Source organism: Homarus americanus, unplaced genomic scaffold (genome assembly GCF_018991925.1).
Source record: "Homarus americanus isolate GMGI-L3 unplaced genomic scaffold, GMGI_Hamer_2.0 scaffold46197, whole genome shotgun sequence".
Lineage (NCBI taxonomy): Eukaryota > Metazoa > Arthropoda > Malacostraca > Decapoda > Nephropidae > Homarus > Homarus americanus.
Window position 1 is genome coordinate 3,857,603 of NW_024723050.1, and position 25,408 is coordinate 3,883,010.

At 39.1% G+C, this 25,408-nt stretch overlaps 1 protein-coding gene across 1 annotated transcript in view; it reads right to left on the reverse strand.

Annotated features, from left to right (window-relative positions):
- The window catches only part of LOC121863288 (flap endonuclease GEN homolog 1-like), a 36,266-nt gene continuing 10,858 nt past the window's right edge, over positions 1-25,408 (reverse strand). Inside the window, exons 3-11 of the mRNA XM_042361873.1 lie at positions 25,145-25,340; positions 22,583-22,672; positions 18,841-18,950; positions 16,294-16,464; positions 14,462-14,518; positions 10,822-10,972; positions 4,444-4,554; positions 2,327-2,519; positions 1-778 (exon numbers count right to left, since the gene is read on the reverse strand). Of these exons, the coding sequence (XP_042217807.1) occupies positions 15-778; positions 2,327-2,519; positions 4,444-4,554; positions 10,822-10,972; positions 14,462-14,518; positions 16,294-16,464; positions 18,841-18,950; positions 22,583-22,672; positions 25,145-25,340 (1,843 nt within the window). The 3' untranslated portion in view covers positions 1-14. The remainder of the gene's footprint in view (positions 779-2,326; positions 2,520-4,443; positions 4,555-10,821; positions 10,973-14,461; positions 14,519-16,293; positions 16,465-18,840; positions 18,951-22,582; positions 22,673-25,144; positions 25,341-25,408) is intronic.

The window sequence follows — 25,408 nt, forward strand, 5'->3', positions numbered from 1 at the left end:
ATTGCAAGGGCTGGTCAAACATGCCCCTTTTTCCTGTGTCTTTTATTTAGCCGTTTAGATACTCTGTCAAAGAGACTTTCTGGTTGATTTTCTTTATCATCTAATTTAAAATCAATTGTACTGTCGATTATTCTTTGAGTTTTATCTCTTTTTCCCGAATCATTGAATTTCTGCCAACTTATGTTCTTTATATCGACCTTTTCTTCACCTAAGTTGTATCTTGAATAGTGGCCTTCACACTGTGTCATTGCCTTCTGGTCTGAGTTACAGCTGTTCTGATTTTTTTTCTGTTTTTCATTTATATATTCAGCACCTTGTCTGTTAACACTTCCACATTCAGGAAAGTGACTGCTCATTTTGATGTTTATGATTCTGTCAATGATCAATGATAAGTCTGCATCTTCAAGCTTCTCCTCTCTTTCATCATCAGTCAGAGTTATGTTATTTTTTTCTTTAGTTACATGATTCCTGTCAGCAACAAACTCCTCAGAACTATTTACTTGTATGCTGCAATGGTTTGAAAGACTGTGCTTACTTTTCATTACAAAGTCATAACATTTATCATTTCCGTCCATGACACTGCTGCTGCTGCTGCTATTATTCATATCCAGATTCAATTTCCTAAGGTTATCCTTAAGATTAATTTTTCTAGGGTCATCATTAGTCAATCTCACAGGGTCATCCTTGACTGATTTCCTGGTGTCATCCTTAACTAATTTCACAGGGTCATCCTTAGTCAGTTTCTTGATATTATCCTTGCTCTTCTTTTTATTTTTACCTTAGAGGAAGAAAAGAAAGATTAAACTTTGAATAATACAGCCACAAAAAATAAAAATGTTTATGAAAATTTTATACACAGCAAAATATGACAAATTATTACAGTACTCAGTACTGTATTCTGGAAAGATAAATTGCAGTACTGTATAAAAAAACTGAAGACAATTCACAATGCATAGATTCTACTCTGAAAAATCTGAGTCTTGATATATAAGAAAAAGATAGTTCTAATAAGTATATACAATGGTCCCTCGATTAACGAACGGACCAATTAACGAATTAGCTCTCATAAGGATTTTCAATTCCACTAACGAATACAACCCCATTAACCAACAGCCTTACGAGAACACGCTTTGTTGTGCGCATCAGGTGATCGAACAGTCCACCAATACAGTACAGTACAGGGTAATCTGTTCTATGTTTACATTCGTTTCCAGTGGAGTAAATATCAAGAAAGTTGTGCTCTTCAATATTTTTGCATTTTTTATATTAAAATTATTGGTCATTCTAATTTAGTTAACATATTGATGATATATACAGTACAGGGAACAGTTTTTGTGTGCCCTAAGCTGATCAAATCACCCAGTTTAACTTTGTTTACAGTGGAGTGAACATCCAGTTTGTTGGTCTCTTGAATATTTTTGCATTTTTACGTGAAAATTATTGGTCATTCTGAAATTTAGTTCACATATTGATAATATACAGTGCAGAAATTATAATGAAACATGAAGAAGGCATTAGAACCAATGCACTCTGCAAAGAATATAGCATGTCATCATCGTAACAGTACAGTACTGTATTTAGTTAATATTTAATGTTTTGTTAATTCTATTAAGGTATACAGTACTTTGTATGTACAGGTTGACAATCACCTAAACCTAAAATAGAAGCATTTGGATTTCGGAATTTTCGGTTTTCAGAATGTATATTTTTTATTTTTATTTTTTAAAGCCCACCTGGGCATAGATCACTGACCCACATCAGGGCCTGGGATTGGGGGCAAAAATATTATAATAATAATAATAATAATAATAATAATGTACAGGTAATAATAATTCATAGGTCTAGAGTGCAGCTCTCACTTTAGATCTTTTTCATTCTTGTATTTCTTTATTATTATTTTATTACATTATTATTGTTATTAATTTTATTATTATATTTTATTATTACTATTATTATTATTATTATTGTTATCATTATTATTTTATTTTGGTGTACAGTATTTTAATTAAAATTTTTATTTTCTATGAATAATTATTATTATAATTATTATTACCATTACATTTTCGCCCACCAGGCCCGATGTGGGTCAGTGATTTATGCCGGGTGGGCTAATCATAACTTTTCTTAAAAAAACTTTCGGTTTTCAGAATTTCGGATAAAGGGTTGTCAACCTGTACTTTTTCTGTGAATTGGAACCAATTACCCAATATCCCATTGAAATAATAGATTCAGTTAACGAAATTTTCGGTTAACAAACAACTCTGTGGAACCAACTGTGTTCGTTAATCGAGGGACCACTGTATACAGTGCAGTATATATACTGTACCTTGTTTCTTTGATTTGGTCTTTTCTTCAAACTCTTGCACAAGCATTGATAATGATTCTTGAATGAGATGCAGAGGTTCATCAGTAGTGAGGTGTTCTGGAGTTCCTTTGGGAAGATCACAACTGACAACTCTCCACTGAACCTCACATGCTGCTACACCACGCCGGACACAGCGTTTCACAATGCCGATCGGCTATGTAGTACAGTATAATGGAACAAGAGATTTTTAATAAACGACATGTTTAACATAAAATCTTTCAATAAATCTATTATTAATTTTTTCCTTTCAACTTTTTTTTATTGTATCCATGATCTAACCCAACATACAGTATGTTTAGTATGTATGTGGGTTTAGTAGTCTGGGTCAAATGAGGAAGTGCACTGTATGTTGATTTTACCCTTGAAGTGGTGAGATCCACATACTTAATTAAGCTAAAAGTGAATATGTCTGTCCATGTTTCATCTGCAACAAATAGAGCAACATCCACATTCAAAGGTGTAAGTATGGAAGGTGGGTACACAAGAGGTGCAGTGGAGTAGATGGCAAACTAAAGGAAGTTGTTGACTTTAAATGTCCTGCATGCACAGGTAATCATGTGGCCTTAGCGAAGCTGTTGAAACTCAACATTGGGGATATATCCTTGGATTGTGTTGAAGAGTCCTGCTACCTGGGTGCTGTGATCAATGCTAGAGATGGTGCTGAAGCTAGCTCAGTTGTAAGAGTCAGAAGTGGCTGGAGGAAGTTCAGGGAGTTGCTGCCTTTATTGATGCTAAGAGGACCTTCCCCTCTTGTGAAAGGAAAGATATAATGCAACTGGCATGAAAAGTGTGATGATCTGTGGCAGTGAAACATGGCAGTTAAAGAGGATGACATATGCAGGGTTGAGTAATTTGTAATGAGCATGGTGAGGTGGATGTGCAATGTGACATTGAAAGAGAGGAAACCCTGTTCAGAGCTTAGAGGGTGGCTGGGAATTGAGAGTACAGTATTAGTGAAACCCTGTGCAGAGGTAGGTTGAGATGATTTGGGCATGTGGAGGAGACCAACTGGGTAACGAGTTTAAATGTGGAGAGGAGAGTTTGGGTAGGCTAAGAATGACATAGAGAGAGATTGTAAAAAATTACATTAGAGTTAAGAATCTGATGAGAGAAGCTGCAAAAGACTGCACAGCATGGAGAAGTGCCATCAAGTAATCACAGCTAACTCACACGTGCATGGAAAATGGCTATAGAACTTTGATGATGGTGGGAGCTGGGTGCAGATTAGTTGTACCCCAGTCTTATTAGACCAAATAATAGGTTAACCTAATCTAACTTGATCAATAGGACATAGTAATACTAATGGTTAGATTGTTTTAGGTTAGTTTGTGACCAGAAGAAAATGAGTTCTGATCCTAATGGTTAGGTTAGGTTGAATCATGTTAGGAATGGACCCATTTTGTCATAATATTCGTCACTTATCAATTCATCATCCTCATCATCGTTTTACGACCATTTCCCATGGTTGCATGTGTTTGCATTGGTTACAATTAAGAAACATTTTCCCGCTGTTTACGAATTGCATTCATTGGGACTACGGTACTTGTCCTGGCAGAGTAAAAAGTCAACACATATACATACAGGTAAAATGAAATTACAATTACCAGACATATCTAAATAATTGAGAATAAATTTTTGTAAAGTTTTAATTTCCTATGGAATGAATATACTGTAGAGATTATTGATGTGTACCTTTCACAAGCTCACTGCTGCTGTAGCAGTACTCTAAATGCCTAAAACAAACAAGATACTCCAGTTACCAATATGTAGTGTAATGTACTGGACTGCATCTAAATATTTCACTATGTGGTGGGTTTGTATTAAAACTTGTAATTCATGAAATAAATTAATAGCAGACACACTAATAGTCCCTATATTGAAACCAAAGGAACCACTTCTTTATAAAAGCCAAATAATATTAAATATGAAGGTGTCCTAGCAACTGGCTGTGGCTTCATTTATGGTTGGGTTAGTCAGAGGCTTAGATGGAGCACATGAGTGGGGGTAAACTTCTCTCAAAGGGTCAGTTGGTTTAAAAAACATTCACAGATGTGCCAACTTAGAAAACCAATCCATACCTGTATACACCTCAGCCCTGTGCCATGGGTTACAATCCATCTAGTAACAACTGGTGAGATCTTTTCTACAGCATACAAAGGTTCCCAGTCCAGCATACAGATACACCATTTCTGAAATATACTTTTTCCTTCAGAGGATTTCACAATACACTACTAGTTATTAAATTTTCAAAAAGTACAAAATGAAAACTTGAAATATGAGTGACCACCGACATCTCAGCAGGGCCTGGGAGACTTGTACAATTTAATTAAATTATACCATATTTCATGGAGAAAACATTGAAAATACTGTGGACAGAGGAAGAAGGGAAGGGTAACTGAGATTTGAGGCCTCAAACCATACATAACACAAGGCCCTAAACCAGACATAACACAGGGGGCCCATAAACCAGACATAACACAAGGGGCCCATAAACCATACATAACACAAAGGGCCCATAAACCAGACATAACACAAGGCCACAACCATACATAACACAAGGGCCATAAACCCCATAACACAAGGGTCCATAAACCATACATAACACAGGCATAAACCATACATAACACAAGGGCCTAAACCATACATAACACAAAGAGGCCCATAAACCATACATAACACAAGGGGTCCATAAACCATACATAACACAAGGGGCCCATAAACCACCTACATAACACAAAGGGGCCCATAAACCCATACATAACACAAGGGGCCCATAAACCATACATAACACAAAGGGCCATAAACCATACATAACACAGGGCCCATAAACCATACATAACACAGGGCCTAAACCATACATAACACAAGGGCCCATAAACCATACATAACACAAGGGCCCATAAACCATACATAACACAAGGCCCATAAACCGCCATAACACAGGGGCCCATAAACCATACATAACACAAAGGGCCATAAACCATACATAACCAAGGCCCAAAACCACACAATACACAAGGGCCATAAACCAGACATAACACAAGGGCCCATAAACCACCCATAACACAAGGCCCATAAACCAACATAACACAGGGGCCCATAAACCAGACATAACACAAGGGGCCTAAACCATACATAACACAAGGGCCCATAAACCATACATAACACAAGGGGCCCATAAACCATACATAACACAAGGGCCATAAACCATACATAACACAAGGGCCCATAACCATACATAACACAAGGGTCATAAACCATACAAACAAGGGGCCCATAAACCATACATAACACAAAGGGGCCCATAAACCATACACATAACAAAGGGCCCATAAACCATACATAACACAAGGGGCCCATAAACCATACATAACACAAGGGGTCCATAAACCATACATAACACAAGGGGCCCATAAACCATAACAGGGGGCCCATAAACCGCCACATAACACAAGGGCCCATAAACCATACATAACACAAGGGCCCATAAACCGCCCATAACACAAGGGCCACAAACCATACATAACACAAAGGGGCCACAAACCATACATAACACAAGGGCCCATAAACCATACATACACAAAGGGGCCCATAAACCATACATAACACAAAGGGGCCCATAAACCATACATAACACAAAGGGGCCCATAAACCATACATAACACAAGGGCCCATAAACCATACATAACACAAGGGTCCCATAAACCATACACATAACACAAGGGGTCCATAAACCATACATAACACAAAGGGCCCATAAACCATACATAACACAGGGGCCCATAAACCATACATAACACAAGGGGCCATAAACCATACATAACACAAAGGGTCCATAAACCATACATAACACAAAGGGGACCATAAACCATACATAACACAAGGGCCCATAAACCATACATAACACAAGGGGTCCATAAACCATACACATAACAAGGGCCATAAACCATACATAACACAGGGGCCTAAACCATAACATAACACGGGGCCCATAAACCATACATAACACAAAGGGGCCCTAAACCATACCACACATAACACAAAGGGCCCATAAACCATACACATAACACAGGGGCCCATAAACCATACATAACAAGGGGGCCCATAAACCATACATAACACACAAAGGGCCCATAAACCGCCACATAACACAAAGGGGCCCATAAACCATACATAACAGGGGTCCATAAACCATACATAACACAAGGGGCCCCATAAACCATACATAACACAGGGCCCATAAACCATACATAACACAAGGGCCCATAAACCATACACATAACACAAGGGGCCCACAAACCATACATAACACAAGGGGCCATAAACCATACATAACACAAGGGTCCATAAACCATACATAACACAAGGGGCCCATAAACCATACATAACAAGGGGTCCATAAACCATACATAACACAAGGGGTCCATAAACCATACATAACACAAGGGTCCATAAACCATACACATAACACAAAGGGTCCATAAACCATACATAACACAAGGGGCCCATAAACCATACATAACACAAGGGGTCCATAAACCATACACTAACACAAGGGCCCTTAAACCATACACATAACACAAAGGGCCCATAAACCATACATAACACAAGGGCCCACAAACCCATACATAACACAAGGGGCCCATAAACCATACATAACACAAAGGGGCCCCACAAACCACTACATAACAAGGGGCCATAAACCATACATAACACAAGGGCCATAAACCATACATAACACAAAGGGGCCACAAACCATACATAACACAAGGGCCCATAAACCGCCACATAACACAAGGGGTCTAAACCATACATAACACAAAGGGGCCCATAAACCAGACATAACACAGGGCCATAAACCCATACATAACACAGGGCCCATAAACCATACATAACACAAAGGGGTCATAAACCATACATAACACAAAGGGGACCATAAACCATACATAACACAAGGGGCCCATAAACCATACATAACACAAAGGGCCCATAAACCATACATAACCAAGAAGTCCATAAACCATACATAACACAAAGGGGCCCATAAACCATACATAACACAAAGGGCCCATAAACCATACATAACACAAAGGGGCCCTCACGCCACAAAACACAAGGGGTCCACAAACCATACATAACACAAGAGGCCCATAAACCATACATAACACAAGGGCCCATAAACGCCATACATAACACAAAGGGCCCATAAACCCCTACACATAACACAGGGGCCCATAAACCATACATAACACAAAGGCCCATAAACCGCCACATAACACAAAGGGGCCCATAAACCATACATAACACAGGGGCCCATAAACCATACATAACACAAGGGGCCCATAAACCATACATAACACAAGGGGCCCATAAACCATACATAACACAGGGGCCATAAACCATACATAACACAAAGGGGCCCATAAACCATACATAACACAAGAGGGTCCATAAACCATACACACAAGGGCCCATAAACCATACATAACACAAAGGGCCCATAAACCATACATAACACAAGGGGCCCATAAACCATACATAACACAAGGCCATAAACCATACATAACACAAAGGGGCCCATAAACCATACATAACACAAGGGGCCCATAAACCATACATAACACAAAGGGGCCATAAACCATACATAACACAAAGGGGTCCGCCAACCATACATAACACAAGGCCCATAAACCATACATAACACAAAGGGCCCATAAACCATACACATAACACAAAGGGTCCATAAACCCCACACATAACACAAAGGGCCATAAACCATACACACAACACAAAGGGTCCTAAACCATACATAACACAGGGGCCACAAACCATACATAACACAAAGGGGTCCATAAACCATACATAACACAAAGGGGCCCATAAACCATACATAACAGGGGCCCATAAACCATCACATAACACAGGGGGCCGCAAACCATACATAACACAGGGGCCCATAAACCATACATAACACAAGGGCCCATAAACCCATACATAACACAAAGGGTCCATAAACCATACATAACACAAAGGGTCCATAAACCACACATAACACAAAGGGGCCCATAAACCATACATAACACAGGGCCGCAAACCATACATAACACAGGGTCCATAAACCATACATAACAAAAGGGTCCATAAACCGCCACAAAACACAAAGGGCCGCAAACGCCACATAACCAAGGGGCCCATAAACCCCATACATAACACAAGGGGCCATAAACCATACATAACACAAGGGGCCTAAACCGCCCATAACACAAAGGGCCCATAAACCATACATACAAGGGGCCCATAAACCATACATAACACAAAGGGGCCCATAAACCGCCACATAACACAAAGGGGCCCATAAACCATACATAACACAAAGGGCCCATAAACCGCACACATAACACAAGGGCCATAAACCATACACTACCAAGGGGCCCATAAACCATCACATAACACAAAGGGGCCCATAAACCATACATAACACGGGGCCCATAAACCATACATAACACAAGGGTCCATAAACCATACATAACCAAAGGGCCCATAAACCATACATAAAGGGGCCCATAAACCATACATAACACAAAGGGGCCCCATCATACCACAAGGGGCCATAAACCATACATAACACAAGGGGCCCATAAACCGACACATAACACAGGGGCCCATAAACCATACATAACACAAAGGGGCCCATAAACCATACATAACACAAAGGGCCCATAAACCATACATAACACAAGGGGCCCATAAACCATACATAACACAAGGGCCCACAAACCATACATAACACAGGGGCCCACAAACCATACATAACACAGAGGCCCATAAACCACATAACACAAGGGCCCATAAACCATACATAACACAGGGGCCCATAAACCATACATAACAAGGGGCCCATAAACCGCCACATAACACAGAGGCCCATAAACCCCTACATAACACAAGGGGTCCATAAACCATACATAACACAAGGGGCCCATAAACCACACATAACAGGGGCCCATAAACCATACATAACACAAAGGGGTCCATAAACCATACATAACACAAAGGGGCCACAAACCATACATAACACAAGGCCCGCCAAACCATCACATAACACAAAGGGGCCATAAACCATACATAACACAAAGGGGCCATAAACCATACATAACACAAGGGGCCCATAAACCATACACACTAACACAAGGGGCCCATAAACCATACACATAACACAAAGGGGTCCATAAACCATACATAACACAAGGGGCCCATAAACCATACATAACACAAAAGGGCCTCAAACCATACATAACACAAGGGCCCCATAAACCATACACATAACACAAGAGGCCCATAAACCCCTACATAACACAAAGGGTCCATAAACCATACACTTACAAGGGCATAAACCAACACATAACACAAGGGCCCATAAACCATACATAACAGGGGCCTAAAATACCCACTAACACAGGGCCACAAACCATACATAACAAAGGGTCCATAAACCATACATAACACAAGGCCCATAAACCGAAATAACACAAGGGGTCCTTAAACCATACATAACACAAGAGCCCTCAAACCATACATAACACAAAGGGCCCATAAACCATACACCTTAAGGGCCCATAAACCATACATAACACAAGGGCACAAACCATACATAACACAAAAGGGTCCATAAACCATACGCCTGAGGAATGAAACCATACATAACACAAGGGGTCCATAAACCATACATAACACAAAGGGGCCTTAAACCATACATAACACAAAGGGGGCCCCAAACCATACATAACACAAAGGGTCCATAAACCACACACAAGGGGCCCAAACCATACTAACACAAAGCTAAACCAACACAGCCAACCCCACACTAACACAAGGGCCCATAAACCATACATAACACAAGGGGCCTAAACCATACATAACACAAGGGCCCATAAACCATACATAACACAAAGGGCCCATAAACCATACATAACACAAGGGCCCATAAACCATACATAACACAAGGGGCCCATAAACCATACATAACACAAGGGGCCCATAAACCATACATAACACAAGGGGCCCATAAACCATACATAACACAAGAGGACTGGATCTCAGCATACTGATCATGCCATGACAGAGCCTACCAGAGTTGTAAAGTACAAATGTTCAGTACCAGGACACATTATTCATGTGAATAACAAAACTATTGTGTGGAATCTCATCCAGTCAACACCAAGATCTTTTCAAGGTGTCAAGCACTGTCATTGTTTCCTAAATGGGCAGTAAAGCAACTCAATCAGGGAATGAAATTCTCATTATCCTAATCATAAGGGTGATTCAGGGGGTCAGACGCATATAAGCAGGGTCACATACTAAAGATACGCATACTCTGCGACCCTACTGTACTGCTATTTTAAAAACTACACATCATATGAATATAAAACTTCGACTTCACTTTCCTGTAAACTCACCACAAGATCCTCATAACGTGGCTGAGCCCAATTAATCTTTGTAGTGGGGCGACTGAGCTTGTGCTGAAATTCCTGAAGGATCTCTGTGAAAGGGAACCCATCTGTTGCTAGCAGCCTCTCTCTCACTCCTGCTTCAAGTTCCTCAGTGCTCCTATTAGTAAACAAGAGGTTCAGGATAATACCAAAAGTGAATGGACACCCATATTATAGTTAGTGTATTAAGCCTGTGACCATATATACTGTACTATACTGTGTGATAATCCCAATTCCCCCATTAAGTGTATGAGCTTGGAAACAAGGTAAATTTGAAAAATGCCTGCATGACAATCCAGATCAAATACCTATACTGTATTAGGAGCCCATTGGAAGGTGAAAAGCAGTCAATATTGTTTCAGGTGTGGAGAAGTATTTTGTCCACTCAATATGTAAATTTTGAGAACATAGAAATACAATAAGCGTATGTATTTTCCAGTTCAAGATGAGGAAATGTTACAGTTAAGCCTCGGTAACAACAGTGCTCCATGTCAGAAATGTAGCTTAGATTCGGAAACATTCACCAATGCCTGGAAAAATTCCATAAATGTGCGATTTTTCTCAGGGATGAGATTTTATCTTAATACAAGAAAATCTTTCGAACACGGAAACATTCTGCACCAATTGTTCTTGCTAACGGGAATATTACTATAGTAAGTCTCATATATATACAGTGGGGTATGCTATAACAAACGGGTTCTACTACGAATATTCCTATAACGAACGGCTTTACCTATAAAATTGAGAATGCTATAACGAAAGCAACTTCTACAACGAACGCGGATGAATACGGGACTATTTCGTCTGGCGCATGAATATTGTTGTACCGCGACTCACAACAAGAGCATCAGGTGCCATCTTTGTCTCATTGTGTAGCCAGTGCACCACTGTTATTGTTGAAATTTCGTCTTTTGATGTTGAAATACGTGTTATTTGTATAACTGTTTTGTTATACAAGTGTACAATTGTAAAAATGAATCATCCAAAGCGAGTGAGAAAGCTCATAACCCTTGAAACTAAGAAAGAAATCATAAAGAAAAGTGAGAATGGAACAAGCATTGTGAAACTTAGTGATGAATATGGGATGGCTAAATCGACTATATGTACGATTTTGAAGAATAAAGAGGAGTTAAAAACTGTGCAAGTGGCTAAGGGAATCTCTAGACTTAGCAAAGCAAGGTGTAATGTGATTGAGGAGATGGAAAATTTACTCTTAGTGTGGATAAAGGAGAAAGAAATGGCAGGTGATAGCATTAGTGAAGCTATAATTTGTGAGAAGGCCAGACAATTGTTTGAGGACCTTAAAGCCAAGACTCCCAGTGCAAGTGATAGTGCTGTGCCAGTGTTTAGGGGTACCAAGGGGTGGTTTACTGGTTTCAGAAGAAGAAATAAATTACACAGTGTTGTGAGACATGGTGATGCTGCTAGTGCAGATAAGGAAGCAGCTAAGGAACACCATGACATTTTTTTTAATGTGATTAAAGAGGGAGGCTTTGTTTCTCAGCAGGTATTCAACTGTGATGAAACTGGACTTTTTGGAAAAAAATGCCTCGCCGTACATACATTACAAGGGAGGAAACTTCTGTCCCTGGCCATAAGCCGATGAAAGACAGGCTTACCCTCCTTCTTTGTGCTAATGCTTCTGGTGACTGCAAGATAAAACCACTCCTTGTGTACCATGTAGAAAACCCCAGAGCTTTCAAAAACATTAGGAAGAACCGCCTTGGTGTTATGTGGCGGTCAAACCCAAAGGCTTGGGTGACCAGGAGTCTTTTCTCTGAGTGGGTGACTGAGGTGTTTGGACCCAGTGTTCGGGAATACCTCAGGGAGAATAATCTTCCACTGAAAGCTCTATTGGTGATGGACAATGCACCAGCCCACCCTCCTAATTTGATGGTTGAATTGCCAGAGGAGTTCAACTTCATCACTGTGCACTTCTTGCCACCCAACACAACACCTCTCATCCAGCCCATGGATCAACAGGTAATTTTTAACTTTAAGAAGCTGTACACAAAGGCACTGTTTAGAAAATGTTTTGCATCCACTTCTTCCAGTGATGTTAGTTTGAAGGAATTTTGGAAGAGTCACTTCAATATAGCAGGTGCTGTGTTTTTAATTGTGTCAGCCTGGAAAGAGGTTTCTATGAGGTGTCTTTGTGCTGCTTGGAGGCCATTGTGGCCTGAATGTGTGCTTCAAAGAGACTTTGAAGGCTTCAAAGAGTTAGAGGAAGAGGCTGTTGTACATGAAATTGTGTCTCTGGGCAATTCCATGGGCCTGGAAGTGGATGATGATGATGATGAGGAGTTGGTGGAAGAGCACAGTAAGGAACTGTCCACTGAGGAGCTGCTTGAGCTTCACAAAGAGGAAAATGAGACACTGAAGCGGAGCTTAACTTCTGAGGAGTCAGGGGAGGATGAGGACAAGGAGGAAAGCTGCATCATTCCAACCAAAGATCTCAAGGATGTGTTCTTTTGCTGGAGCAAACTGTCTAAACTTGTGGAGGATTATCATCCTGATGTTGGTGCTGTGGAAAAGGGCATCAGTATGTTTAATGACAATGTGATGAGCTACTTTTGGAAGGTCCAGAAATCAAGGTTGAAGCAGCCAACCCTGGATTCCTTCTTTAAAAAAGTAGCAAACGAACCTACACACAAAGTGCCTGTAAGACCGTCACCAAAGAGGGCTAGGAAGGATGACTCCTCTCCTTCCACCTCTTCTCCATAATTCTCTCCTCCCCCCTCCTCCTCTGCCTCCTGTCCTGCATGCTGAACAACACTAAGGTAAGATAAAGTACCGTATTTTTTACATTTTCCACAGAAAATTTTCAGTCTTAAGTGGTTGTATTTGGGGGCCTGGGACGGATTAATCCTATAACGAACGAATGCTATAACGAATGAGGTTCTAGAACCAATTAGATTTGTTATAGCATACCCCACTGTAGTAGAGTACAGGGTGCAAAAAAAAAAAAAAAAAAATTTAATTACCAATACCGTTCAAGTAATAATAGCTGAAGTCCTTTAAAAAAATCAATAAATACTGTACTGCACACACATACAGTATATTGTACATTGTTATTAGTGTAAATGTGACACACATTATGTAGTTTACTTGTGGATTGTCCACCTGAATCACAAACAACAGGCAGGATACTATGGACACAGGACATTTAATTGAGGTGTGAGATTTCTAAATACTGAAATACAATACAATACATTAATATTTGACTGATTTTCTTGGTTTTTACATTAATTCCTGTGATTGTAAAAGAAAAACGTACATTTACATATCTAGTATTATCATGGTCACAATAACAGGACCTAACATGAAGGCGATATAGGAGACAATATTGACGAGTATTTAGACTGTTGTCTAAGATTCGTAAATAGAGTTCCTGTTTCACCATCCCTTATTTTTAACACAGCCAACTAGTATTGCTGCCCCTGTACTGTATCTCACTTGTAAAGATGGAAAAGGATGCAAGAGATGATAATATGCTTATACCAAACAATTGCTGTAGTAATTATGTTGAAGCTTTTCCAGAGTACAACAAAATTATATATTATTACTATTACATATATGGCTACATTAGATAAAAAGTGGTAGATACCCATTTTTCCATTTTCTGGAGCTCACTGTGCTATGTTGGTTTGTCCATGAACACATTCTGAAAGAAAATGAAATAAGAAAATTAATAATAATCACAATTACGGTCTGAATAAATATTTTATATTTTTCAACAAACACTATGACAGATAGTGTTTGTCTCATAATGACTTGGATTTTTCAATATTCTGGTCATTCTTGAAAGGTCAAACAAGGTCAATGACTGCTCAAATTGCATCCCATTCAAGGTGTACATTATCAAGAGCAAATCTCATCAAACCTGAAATTACACAGGGATTATCATGCATATAAGATTCATGTCTATACTGTTAAAACACGTCTGAATATACTTAATACTTAGTTTTATCACTTCATAGAGACAAACTAATTTATCCACCATGTAATCATGTTCCAAAACGAATTAATAGCTGCAAACAAGACAGGGGAGCTTGATTGTGGACAAAAAGGAAGGAAATGTTGGGAGCTTTGATGAGAGAAACAAACCCACATGTCCTGGGGTTGTAAATGTAAAAATGTCAGATAAATCAAGAACAAAAACAGGTACACTGATGCTGTTGAGTGATGTAAATATGGAGATACATGATGGAATACTATAGAATGAGGGTTAGTGCCAGAATATAATAGAATCAGACTAAATGCAAGGTATGAGAGATGAGTTATTCTAAGTGTGAACTCGCCACAGTGAAAAAAGGTAAGCCAAAAAGATACATAGGTTATGGGAAAACTGAATGTCTCCATCTTAAGATTCAATGATAATGATGGGCGACTTAACACTCTCAGGATTTTCATATACCATTAACTCCCATCATATAAAGGGATATGTACTGTACATTCCTGCAAAATTAAAAAATTAAAATATCCCCCAAAGATAAAAATACACAATTTTAATTATTTTATTTGATTTTGTTTGGTGGGAAACAATACTTCTAAGCATTAATAAAGCAGTATAGTACGGTATTGATTTTATTTAATCAGTAAACAGTTGCTGTTCAGCGTGGTTTTCATAGTGACACTTCTGACGAGGATAGGATGAACACTTTTTTTTACAGTGTCTTGCGGTATTATTGCACCCCATCCAACAGTAAATGTGAGGAAAAATTAAAATTAATAATAATAAAAAATAAAAAATACACTGTACTACATGTCATTTAGCAGTTGTTTCACTACACACGGGACACGAGACAGCGAGCAGCAGATAATCCCCATGCCGCTCCCCCATCCCCAGATCTGTAGACTAACTCCCGTGCACACAAGAAATGTTTATGACCAGAAGATACTTAGTTTTTTTTTTACTTGTATTTATGCACATAAATAAAATAAATAAAAATTAAGCATAATGTACAGTATCACCCCAAAATAACAAGTTGAAAAATAACCATAACATAGCTTACAGCTCAGCCTCGTAGGGAGAGGGCTAGGGAGATGTGGCTACAGTGATGAGTCTAACTTGGCAACATGTCACCAGCAATATAAATAGATCCAATTAAAATATAAATGTTTTAATTTCCATTAATATATAAGCACAGAAACATTGCCACACACACTAGCCTGTACTACAGGACACTGCTTAGTGTTCAGCACAGGATGCTCTCAGGTGCATGTGTCATCAACTCAGTATTTTCTGATGCTCCAAAAAAGACAAAAATGTTGTTTTGTAAAAGCAGGGTTTTCATTCATATAACGAAGTGCTGGAACAAAATTTTTTTGTACATGTATTAGCAAATTTTTTTTGAAAGATTCTACATAAATCAAAGCACTCCTATACTGTATTACAGGGTATACCTGTAAGTACAAATCATAAATATGATGCTGTACCTTTTCACTGGATCTCGTTCGCCAGCCTTGTACCAAGCTCGCAGGAGTTTCACTGCAGTGTCTTTACCAACCCCCTGCACACCATTAGGTAGGTAGTCACACCCAAGCAAGATGCCAAGAGTTATTAAACCTCCTCGAGTCAACTGTAGGCGGTCCTCTATGATATCCATGCTGTCGAATAAAAACTCAATTTACCTAATAAATAATGTTAAGTTAAAATACTATTATAACAACTGTCTCAGGGAAGAGGACATAGTCATGAGAGTACAGTACTGTAAGTATAACAAAGGAGACGTCCCAATATTTTAAGATTCATAAGTAATTTTGCACTCTTTTATTTTGCTTGAAATAGTTACCTTAATTATTTGGACATGTGAAACAGCTGATTACTGTAGTTTCATGTTCTTAACTTAAATCAATTTACAAACCAGGTGGCACACATCAGTTCCTACATATACAGTCAACCCTCACTTTACGCGGTCCCACATTCCGCGTTTCCACGTTTACGCGGTGCCCTGCCAGAACCCAGGATGCTCACATTCCGCGGTGGGTGTACCCCTTTACACGGTGAAGTATAATTTTTTTATTTAGCTCATAAAATTCATACAAATTATCCGGCCAAAATATAATTTACATTGCTGGAATTCTTACAATTTGATGATCATTTTGAATATAAACATCATAGATTTTGCATTAGACATACAAATTTTAGATATAATGTTTACTCTTGAGTAAATATGTTATCTTTTGTGCAAAATATATGATATTTATATTCAAAATATTCCTGGTCTTACAAGGAATCCAGCAATGTCAATTATATTATCCTAACTTTAGTCTGATTTATTGTTTATTACTAAAAAGGTAAACAGTCTGGTATTCCCACACATTTATCTAGTAGGGACGTTGGTGGGGGGTGGGGGGGAGGGAGGGAGGGACCGGCGACCGACCATCTGTTACCGTGTGAAGAATATTTTTTTTTTTATTAACTGAAGATTTTTATTTTAGCTCATAAAATTCATACAAATTACCCGGCCAGAATATAATTTACATTGCTGGAATTCTTACAATTTGATGATCATTTTGAATATAAACATCATATATTTTGCATTAGACATAAAATTTTTAGATAAAATGTTCACTCTGAGTATGTTATCTTTTGTGCAAAATATATGACGTTTATATTCAAAATATTCCTGGTCTTACAAGGAATCCAGCAATGTCAATTATATTATCCTAACTTTAATCTGAGGTATTATTGAATACAAAATGTTAAAATTTATTTTTTTCACCCACTCTTTCTCTTGAAGGGCCGATTGGTGGGGGGTGGGGGGGGAGGGTTGGGACTGACCGCGCGGTTGGAAGAGGGGGGAGGCAAGGTGGGGTACTTTGATTGACAGATAGTGTCGTGAAGGATATTTTTTTTTTTATTAACTGAAGATATTTGTTTTAGCTCATAAAATTCATACAAATTACCCGGCCAGAATATAATTTACATTGCTGGAATTCTTACAATTTGGTGATCATTTTGAATATAAACATCATAGATTTTGCATTAGACATACAAGTTTTAGATAAAATGTTTAATCTGAGTAAATATGTTATCTTTTGTGAAAAATATATGACATTTATATTCAAAATATTCCTGGTCTTACAAGGAATCCAGCAATGTCAATTATATTATCCTAACTTTAGTTTGAGGTATTATTTATTACTATACCTGGTTTTCCCCCCAAAATTTCTCAGAGGGAAGAGCCAGCAGTGTAGTGTGAGAAGTGGGGGAGGGAGTCGTGTCCATTATTTGAATGGACATTAACTTGGCGACTGTATTTCTCTATTTCTCTTAAGTATTAATTGTGTGCATGTACCATCATAAAATTAAGATGTTATTTTTACTAGAACATAGGTATTGTGTTGGAAAAAGTGGAGTTTGGGGGTCAGCTGGTCTCTATTTCATTTAATCCCATATGTTATGTTATTCACTTTACGCGTTTCTCACTTTCCGCGGTACCCTGTGGGTTACATTAACCGCGTAAAGTGAGGGTTGACTGTATTGTATTATATGGAAAACCATAAGTAAGCCATACTCCTCAACAGACACTGAATTTTACTTCCACACTTACTGTAGTGCCGATAATTGTATAAAATTCTTGTGAGTATAATGAATTTTATTGTACTATACTACAAACATTATCAATACCAGGTAAGGCACTAGTATATCACTCCATAAATTGAAAATTAGGACAGAAAACAGGCTCTTGCTCCAACAGTATGGTTACTGGCCCTTCCATATCTTAAGAAGCTCAGCACAGTGCTCACAGTAACACTATATACATAAATTGACACAAATTAAAGTATTGCTTGTGTCACCATTAAAGAAATAGCCCAGGTTGCTTGTACAGTACTAGCAAATATAGCAGTACAGGAAAAGGGTTGAATTAGTAAGTACTGTATACAAAATGAAAGTAGAAAAATGGAAGCAGGAAAACCAAGACATATCAATGGAGTTACCTACACATCACATCATACAGATAACTAATATGAGTTTACCTGAACTTCTCCATAGTTGCCTTATTCTGGTTAGCAGTGAAATTACGGAACACTGTGTGACCCCCATATAAGAAGACGTCACTGTCTTGGGTAATGACTCCCTTTACCATCTGTGAACAATTATGCAGCCTCAGTCAATTTGTAGATCTTCAATACAAAACACTGAAGTGAAAGACATGACATGCAAAAGAAATGTACAGTAAACCCCAGTTATACCGAACCTCGATAAACAGAATTTCGGCTTTAACGAGTCACTTGGGCCTATCGAACATGTGCAAAGTGTGCTATGTTATGTATAAAGTGTACATAGTCATGTGTAGTGTTTCAGGAGTTATTGTAGCTACCTAGCAATGGCCACCTCAAGATCACCAGGAAACAACTGCAGATTCAACTTCAAAAAGGTAAATACAGCTACATTTAGTACTGTACTTTTGGCTTCAACTTACCACCTTTGTCCCCAATTGGTCCATTATAGTGAGGGTTTACTGTGTACTTCCATGGAAATACTGTAACCCAAAAATAAATAAAATGTGTTACAGTGAAGGTTGATATATCAGTTTTCAAAGGAAGGGCTTTTTTTTTTTTTTAGCGGGGATTAGACTACCCGGGCACAGGTCACTGACCCACATCGGGGCATGGGGGGCGAAAATGTAGTAGTAGTAATAATAGTAATAATAATAATAATAATAATAATAATAATAATAATAATAATAATAATAATAATAATAATAATTATTATTATTATTGACAGTAAATAAAAATTATACAGTACAGTCAGTTCTGCTATAACGCGATAGTTGTGTTCTTGTAAAACATCGTGTTATAGAAATTTGCGTAATAGAAATACCAACAGGGCTTATGGAGAAAATAGGGTTTGATGCGGATTACTACTCGAAATAAAAAAAAATTTAGTAGTTAGCCTAACACAAAGGATAGCACAGTCTAAATAAATGTGACATTCATATCCAATAATGAAATCATACAGTAAATGTAACACTTTACCTTGAAAAAATATGAATATAACTTGATGGGGGAGAAGAGTGATTTTGAGGTAGATAACATCAAGCTTCTCTTCAAGTGTTATAGCCTTTCTTTTACGATCATCACCGGGAATGCGATCACCAGAACGCTTCTTGGAGATACAGTTTTCTTCTTTACCATATTCACAGTTAATACAACAAAATTTGAGAAATAGTAAGCAAAAATCGCGTTACAGCAAACAAGCGTTCGCGTTATACAAATATCGTTCCTCTATTCATAAATCGCGTTAGAGCCAATTCGCGTTGTCAAAACACACGTTATAGCAGAACTCACCGTACAGTAATTAAAATACAAAATTAAAAATAAAGCCGTTTTTTTCTAAAAAACAGTTTTTGTGTCCAGAATGCGATGTCTAGCTTTATAAATTTTACCGGTGGACAGCGGTAATCATAGGCGTGATAAGAGTAGTGAAAGTAATGGGGAGTAATAAGAATTAATGTTGTTATGTACCACGCGACGAGACGCTGGCGAGTCAGCTCGTGTCTTAATGAGGAACAAGGCGTGTGTACGCCGAGTTGGCTTTACGTTCACCCAGGCCCCTGGACGATAACATACAGCAGTACCTCTCAACTGATCGCCCTAAACACACCAGAGTCTGTCTGGTCCGAGCCAGACCTGCAACACGTAAGTGTGAAAATATTGTGTTTAGCTGTGGACGTGAAGAATATGAGTCGAGTAACTGCTGACGATATGCAGCTTATGTTGTGTTTACTGTTAAGATAATGTACTCACTTGTGCTAATATTAGGTGAATGTATTCATATATGATATGTCACTGAACCTTCAGCTTCCCTCTTGTAAATTGATTATTTGTATTTGACAGGTTTGACCCAAATAAACTGTATCGAGTTGACGAGGCAGGTTAATCTCCTTACCAGGCGTCCAGAGTCAAACAATATATGTATAATAAAGAATCATAAAGAAATACAAAAATAAAAATAAAAATCAAGAGTGAGAAACGATATATGTATGTTGTGTTGTCAAAGTAAGAGAAACAAATGAGGCCCTGCAATTGTGTGTAAATGAGGCAGAAAGTCAGATCAGCAACCTGGGACTTGGTCACAATTTTTGTGATGCCATATAGCAGCAGGATCTACCATTAGTCAACACATTATGCTTCCAATATCTTCCTAGACGGTAGTACCTCCTTGTTTGATAGCTGCCTACTTACTACTACCTAGTAATTGCTGTTGCTCTTATAAAGAATATCCATCCATATAACATCTATCTATTCATCCTCAAACAATGGGAGTAATAATTAATGTACAGTATGCCAGTATAATGCAGACCACTAAGAGAAACAGACAAAATGGAATTCCAATTTAATTTGAAGTTAAGAATTGATGAAATAGTGAAAAAAATTTAAAGACAATTGTTATCGCCGCTGGCTTCAGCTACAGTGCTGGCGTGTGTTGCCATTAAACCTTTCGACCTGTGACCTCGCCAGATGTACAAGAGTTTATAGACAAGTCCTGGTTCTGCTGAGTGGACTGTCTTCAGTGGGTGGCGCTGCTGCCCGCCCCGCCATGAGACAGATCGCCCTCTCTAGTGATGCTGTGAAGACCAGCCTTCTGCTCACACTGGTGAACACCGACTCACAATCCTGTCCGAGAATTTGTGCTGGGACAATTTACGCAGTACTGTTGTCTCTTGGAACACCATACTGATTTGCATTGACCCGCACTTGTAAGTAAAGCCTAAGTGATGACATACCCCTCGGTACTGAAATATTGTTGACTAATTACGCCTACCCGGTACTCGTTTTTGCCCTATCTAGAGCAATAAGACAAAGCGGAATGAAGCGAAGCTAAGATTAATAGAGTTATGAACTTTGTGTTATGTCACTATGTTTAATAAATTGTAATTAAGATAAAATTGTTTGAGACTAATTAATTATGTATCAGATGGATCACTGTGTAATATTATGAACGCCTTCTTCTCTGCAGGTTTTGATCACATCAATAAATATTAAATGCTTCAAAAGGCGGGCCTCAATCATTCCCTTCGAACTGCCCATTACCTGAACGTTCTTAACCAAGGAGTTTACAATAATGGACTTATAAAAGTACTGACTAATGCAATACAGTAGATGTAATATGGGGTACTTGGGTCAGGTGGTATGGAGGTGAGGGGATGCAAACCTTGAGGAGAGGTGGTTAAAGAGTACAGTAAAGACATGGGTGAGTGAGTGAGTGAGTGAGTGAGTGAGTGAGTGTGTGTGTGTGTGTGTGTGTGTGTGTGTGTGTGTGTGTGTGTAAGAACTGTTTAACCATGCAGTCATGTCCAAATGGCTAAAGTACAGTATATGTGCTTAAGTTATATGTAATCTACCTTACTGGAGAGTAGGACATGGCAAACTATACAGTACACACAAGCAGTATATAAAGAACGAATGACATTGAATGAACTCTTCGTGTCTTTGGTTCCAGCCACTCTACTCTGTTGCAAGAATAGATTTCCAAGAGTTAAAAAAAGTTATATTTAGATAATTGTACAGTATGTCCCTATCTATTTTCTCTCATCAAATTTTACCTACCAAACTTGCATCTTATATGAACCTTTCTTTGAATTAAGTTAACTTAGTAAATCTTGACCTACCAAAACTTTATATAATTTTTCATATATCTCCCTGAAGCATCCCCACGGATTTGTCTTCTCTATCACTTATGACTGAATAGAACAAATTCTTAATGTGAAAATACCTGATGGTAGTTGAGAGCAGCACACGTTGCCTCTGCCTCACCAAGTGCTTGTACCCAAGGCACACCCAGAAGATCAAGCAGCTCACCACACTGAATAAAAAAAGTCTTTACATACCTGTACTCTCATAATATACATTATTTCTAGTTATCAAGAAAATAATTAATTGGGGCAGGAAAGAAAGTACATTGAGAATTATGTATGGGGCAAAAATGTCTTGGCGTGGTTCCATGCATAAAAACAAATAATGAATCACAAGATGAAGATTTATGAGAATACAGGTAAAAGTAGGAAGCTTGGGGCAGATATAAACTACTGTACATAGGAAGTGGTCTGAGAATGGAACTGAGCTGTTAGGGTTTAGAAATAAGCTGCTGGAGCAAGTCAGATGAATGACAGTAGACCTTACACAGTACAGACTCTAGGGCAGTTATGCATGAAAATGGAAATGCAGGCAAAAGTCTCACTGGCCATCAAGCCTGGGGAGCAGAATATAATCACTGTACTAAAGTAAACATCCATGCAGTGACAGACGTTTTTATATATTGTGAAGTTCAATGTATGTGTCCCTCTCTGGTAGCTGTGATACTCAATGTATGTGTCCCTATCTGGTGGCTGTGATACTCATGTGTGTCCCTCTCTGGTAGCTGTGATACTCAGTGTATGTGTCCCTCTCTGGTGGCTGTGATACTCAATGTATGTGTCCCTCTCTGGTGGCTGTGATACTCAATGTATGTGTCCCTCTCTGGTAGCTGTGATACTCAGTGTATGTGTCCCTCTCTGGTGGCTGTGATACTCAATGTATGTGTCCCTATCTGGTGGCTGTGATACTCATGTGTGTCCCTCTCTGGTAGCTGTGATACTCAGTGTATGTGTCCCTCTCTGGTGGCTGTGATACTCAGTGTATGTGTCCCTCTCTGGTGGCTGTGATACTCATGTGTGTCCCTCTCTGGTGGCTGTGATACTCAGTGTATGTGACACTCATGTGTCCCTCTCTGTGATACTATACTGTGTGTCCCTCTCTGGTGGCTGTGATACTCAGTGTATGTGTCCCTCTCTGGTGGCTGTGATACTCATGTGTGTCCCTCTCTGGTGGCTGTGATACTCAGTGTATGTGTCCCTCTCTGGTGGCTGTGATACTCATGTGTGTCCCTCTCTGGTGGCTGTGATACTCAGTGTATGTGTCCTTCTCTGGTGGCTGTGATACTCAGTGTATGTGTCCCTCTCTGGTGGCTGTGATACTCAGTGTATGTGTCCTTCTCTCTTTCACTTCCTCATTTCACCATAATATATACAGTACAATAGTAACCCCCCATTCACTTGTAACTTCCATATACTGTACATACAAGATGAGGGATATGAGAAGTAATGGGGGATGACAACATTATGTGAACGTTCAGGAATGTTATGGGTGAACAAGAGAGACAATTCTGAGCAGCAAGAGATGAGTCACAAGGGATTGCCACAAGATGGAGTATGGTCTGTCCACCTTACTATATTGTAGTAAAGAATATATCAGCAAGATATTGTATGAGGTGTGATCCAAAAGTTCCCGGACTGGCTTCATAAAACCTTTCTCTTAGCAGATATCGAAGTCAAATCATCAGCAGTTACTCACCTCGGGTATAAGTTGTTTGCTGCATCGATTTGGCGGGAATCTGTGTCACCAACCGGCCATAGTGCAGCTTTGTGCGAGTGTGTGTACTGGCCCATCTGCTACGTCACATCAGTCGACACTCAGCCCTCAACATGGAGGGAAGTATCGAGCAAAGCTGTGCCATCAGATTTTGCCTCAGACTAGGAAAAATTGGTGAAGAATCCCATGAAATGATCAAGGAAGCTAACAAAGATGAAGCAATGTCCAGGGCTCAAGTTTTCACGGGGCACAAGCGCTTCAAAGAAGGGTGCACCTCCTTTGAAAATGAGCTTTGTTTGAGGCAGCCTTCCACTGAAAGAAGTGATGAAAATGTCCAGAAAAATTACCAACTTGTCCATGAAGAGCGTAAGGGGCCCACCCGTGAGATTGCCGAGCAGTTGGACGTTTCATGTGGAAATGTTAACCAGATTCTGACTAACGACTGGCTATTGGCTCCTTCACCAGGACAATGCACCTGAGTACACTGCCCTCACTGCGAATGATTTTCTGGTGAAGCACGGCATCCCAGTGGTCCCCTACCCCCCATACTCTCCATATCTGGTCCCCTGTGACTTCTGGCTGTTTCCCAAGTTCAAGCTGAACCTCAAGGGGAAGAAGATCATGGACATAATGGAGATCCAGGACACATCGCAGAAGGTGTTCTCCAGCCTCACCAACGAGGACTTCCAGATCTGCTTCCAGAAGTGGGAGGAAGGGATTCAGTGCTGCACTGAGGCCTCTGAAGAATATTTTGAGGGTGACTTAAGTTTCACTGTAATATCTTGAAAAATAAAGATTTTATGAAGCCAGTCATGGAACTTTTGGATCACACCTCGTACATAAATAAATATAAAGTTATTATGACACAGAAATTTTAAGTGACATTTAATATTAATGACATCAGAAAAATAACCTGATTAACTGTTACCTGTTTCAAAATTGATTTAAATTGGGACCTTTTTCCTGTCTTGAGTGAAACATTCTTGGAAGGCGCTGAATGGTGAAAATTTCTCTGGTTGCGAGAAGTGATGGTGTTCCACTTGAGGCGTGGAGCATCCCCTTCCAGTACAAACACTGGCAACACTCCCGCCTTCAACAGGGCCATGGTGCGAAAAAATAAGTTTCTGTAAAATAATTATGAAAAAGAAATATACAGTATTTGAGTAAAGAACAGTCATATCAATTTAATAGA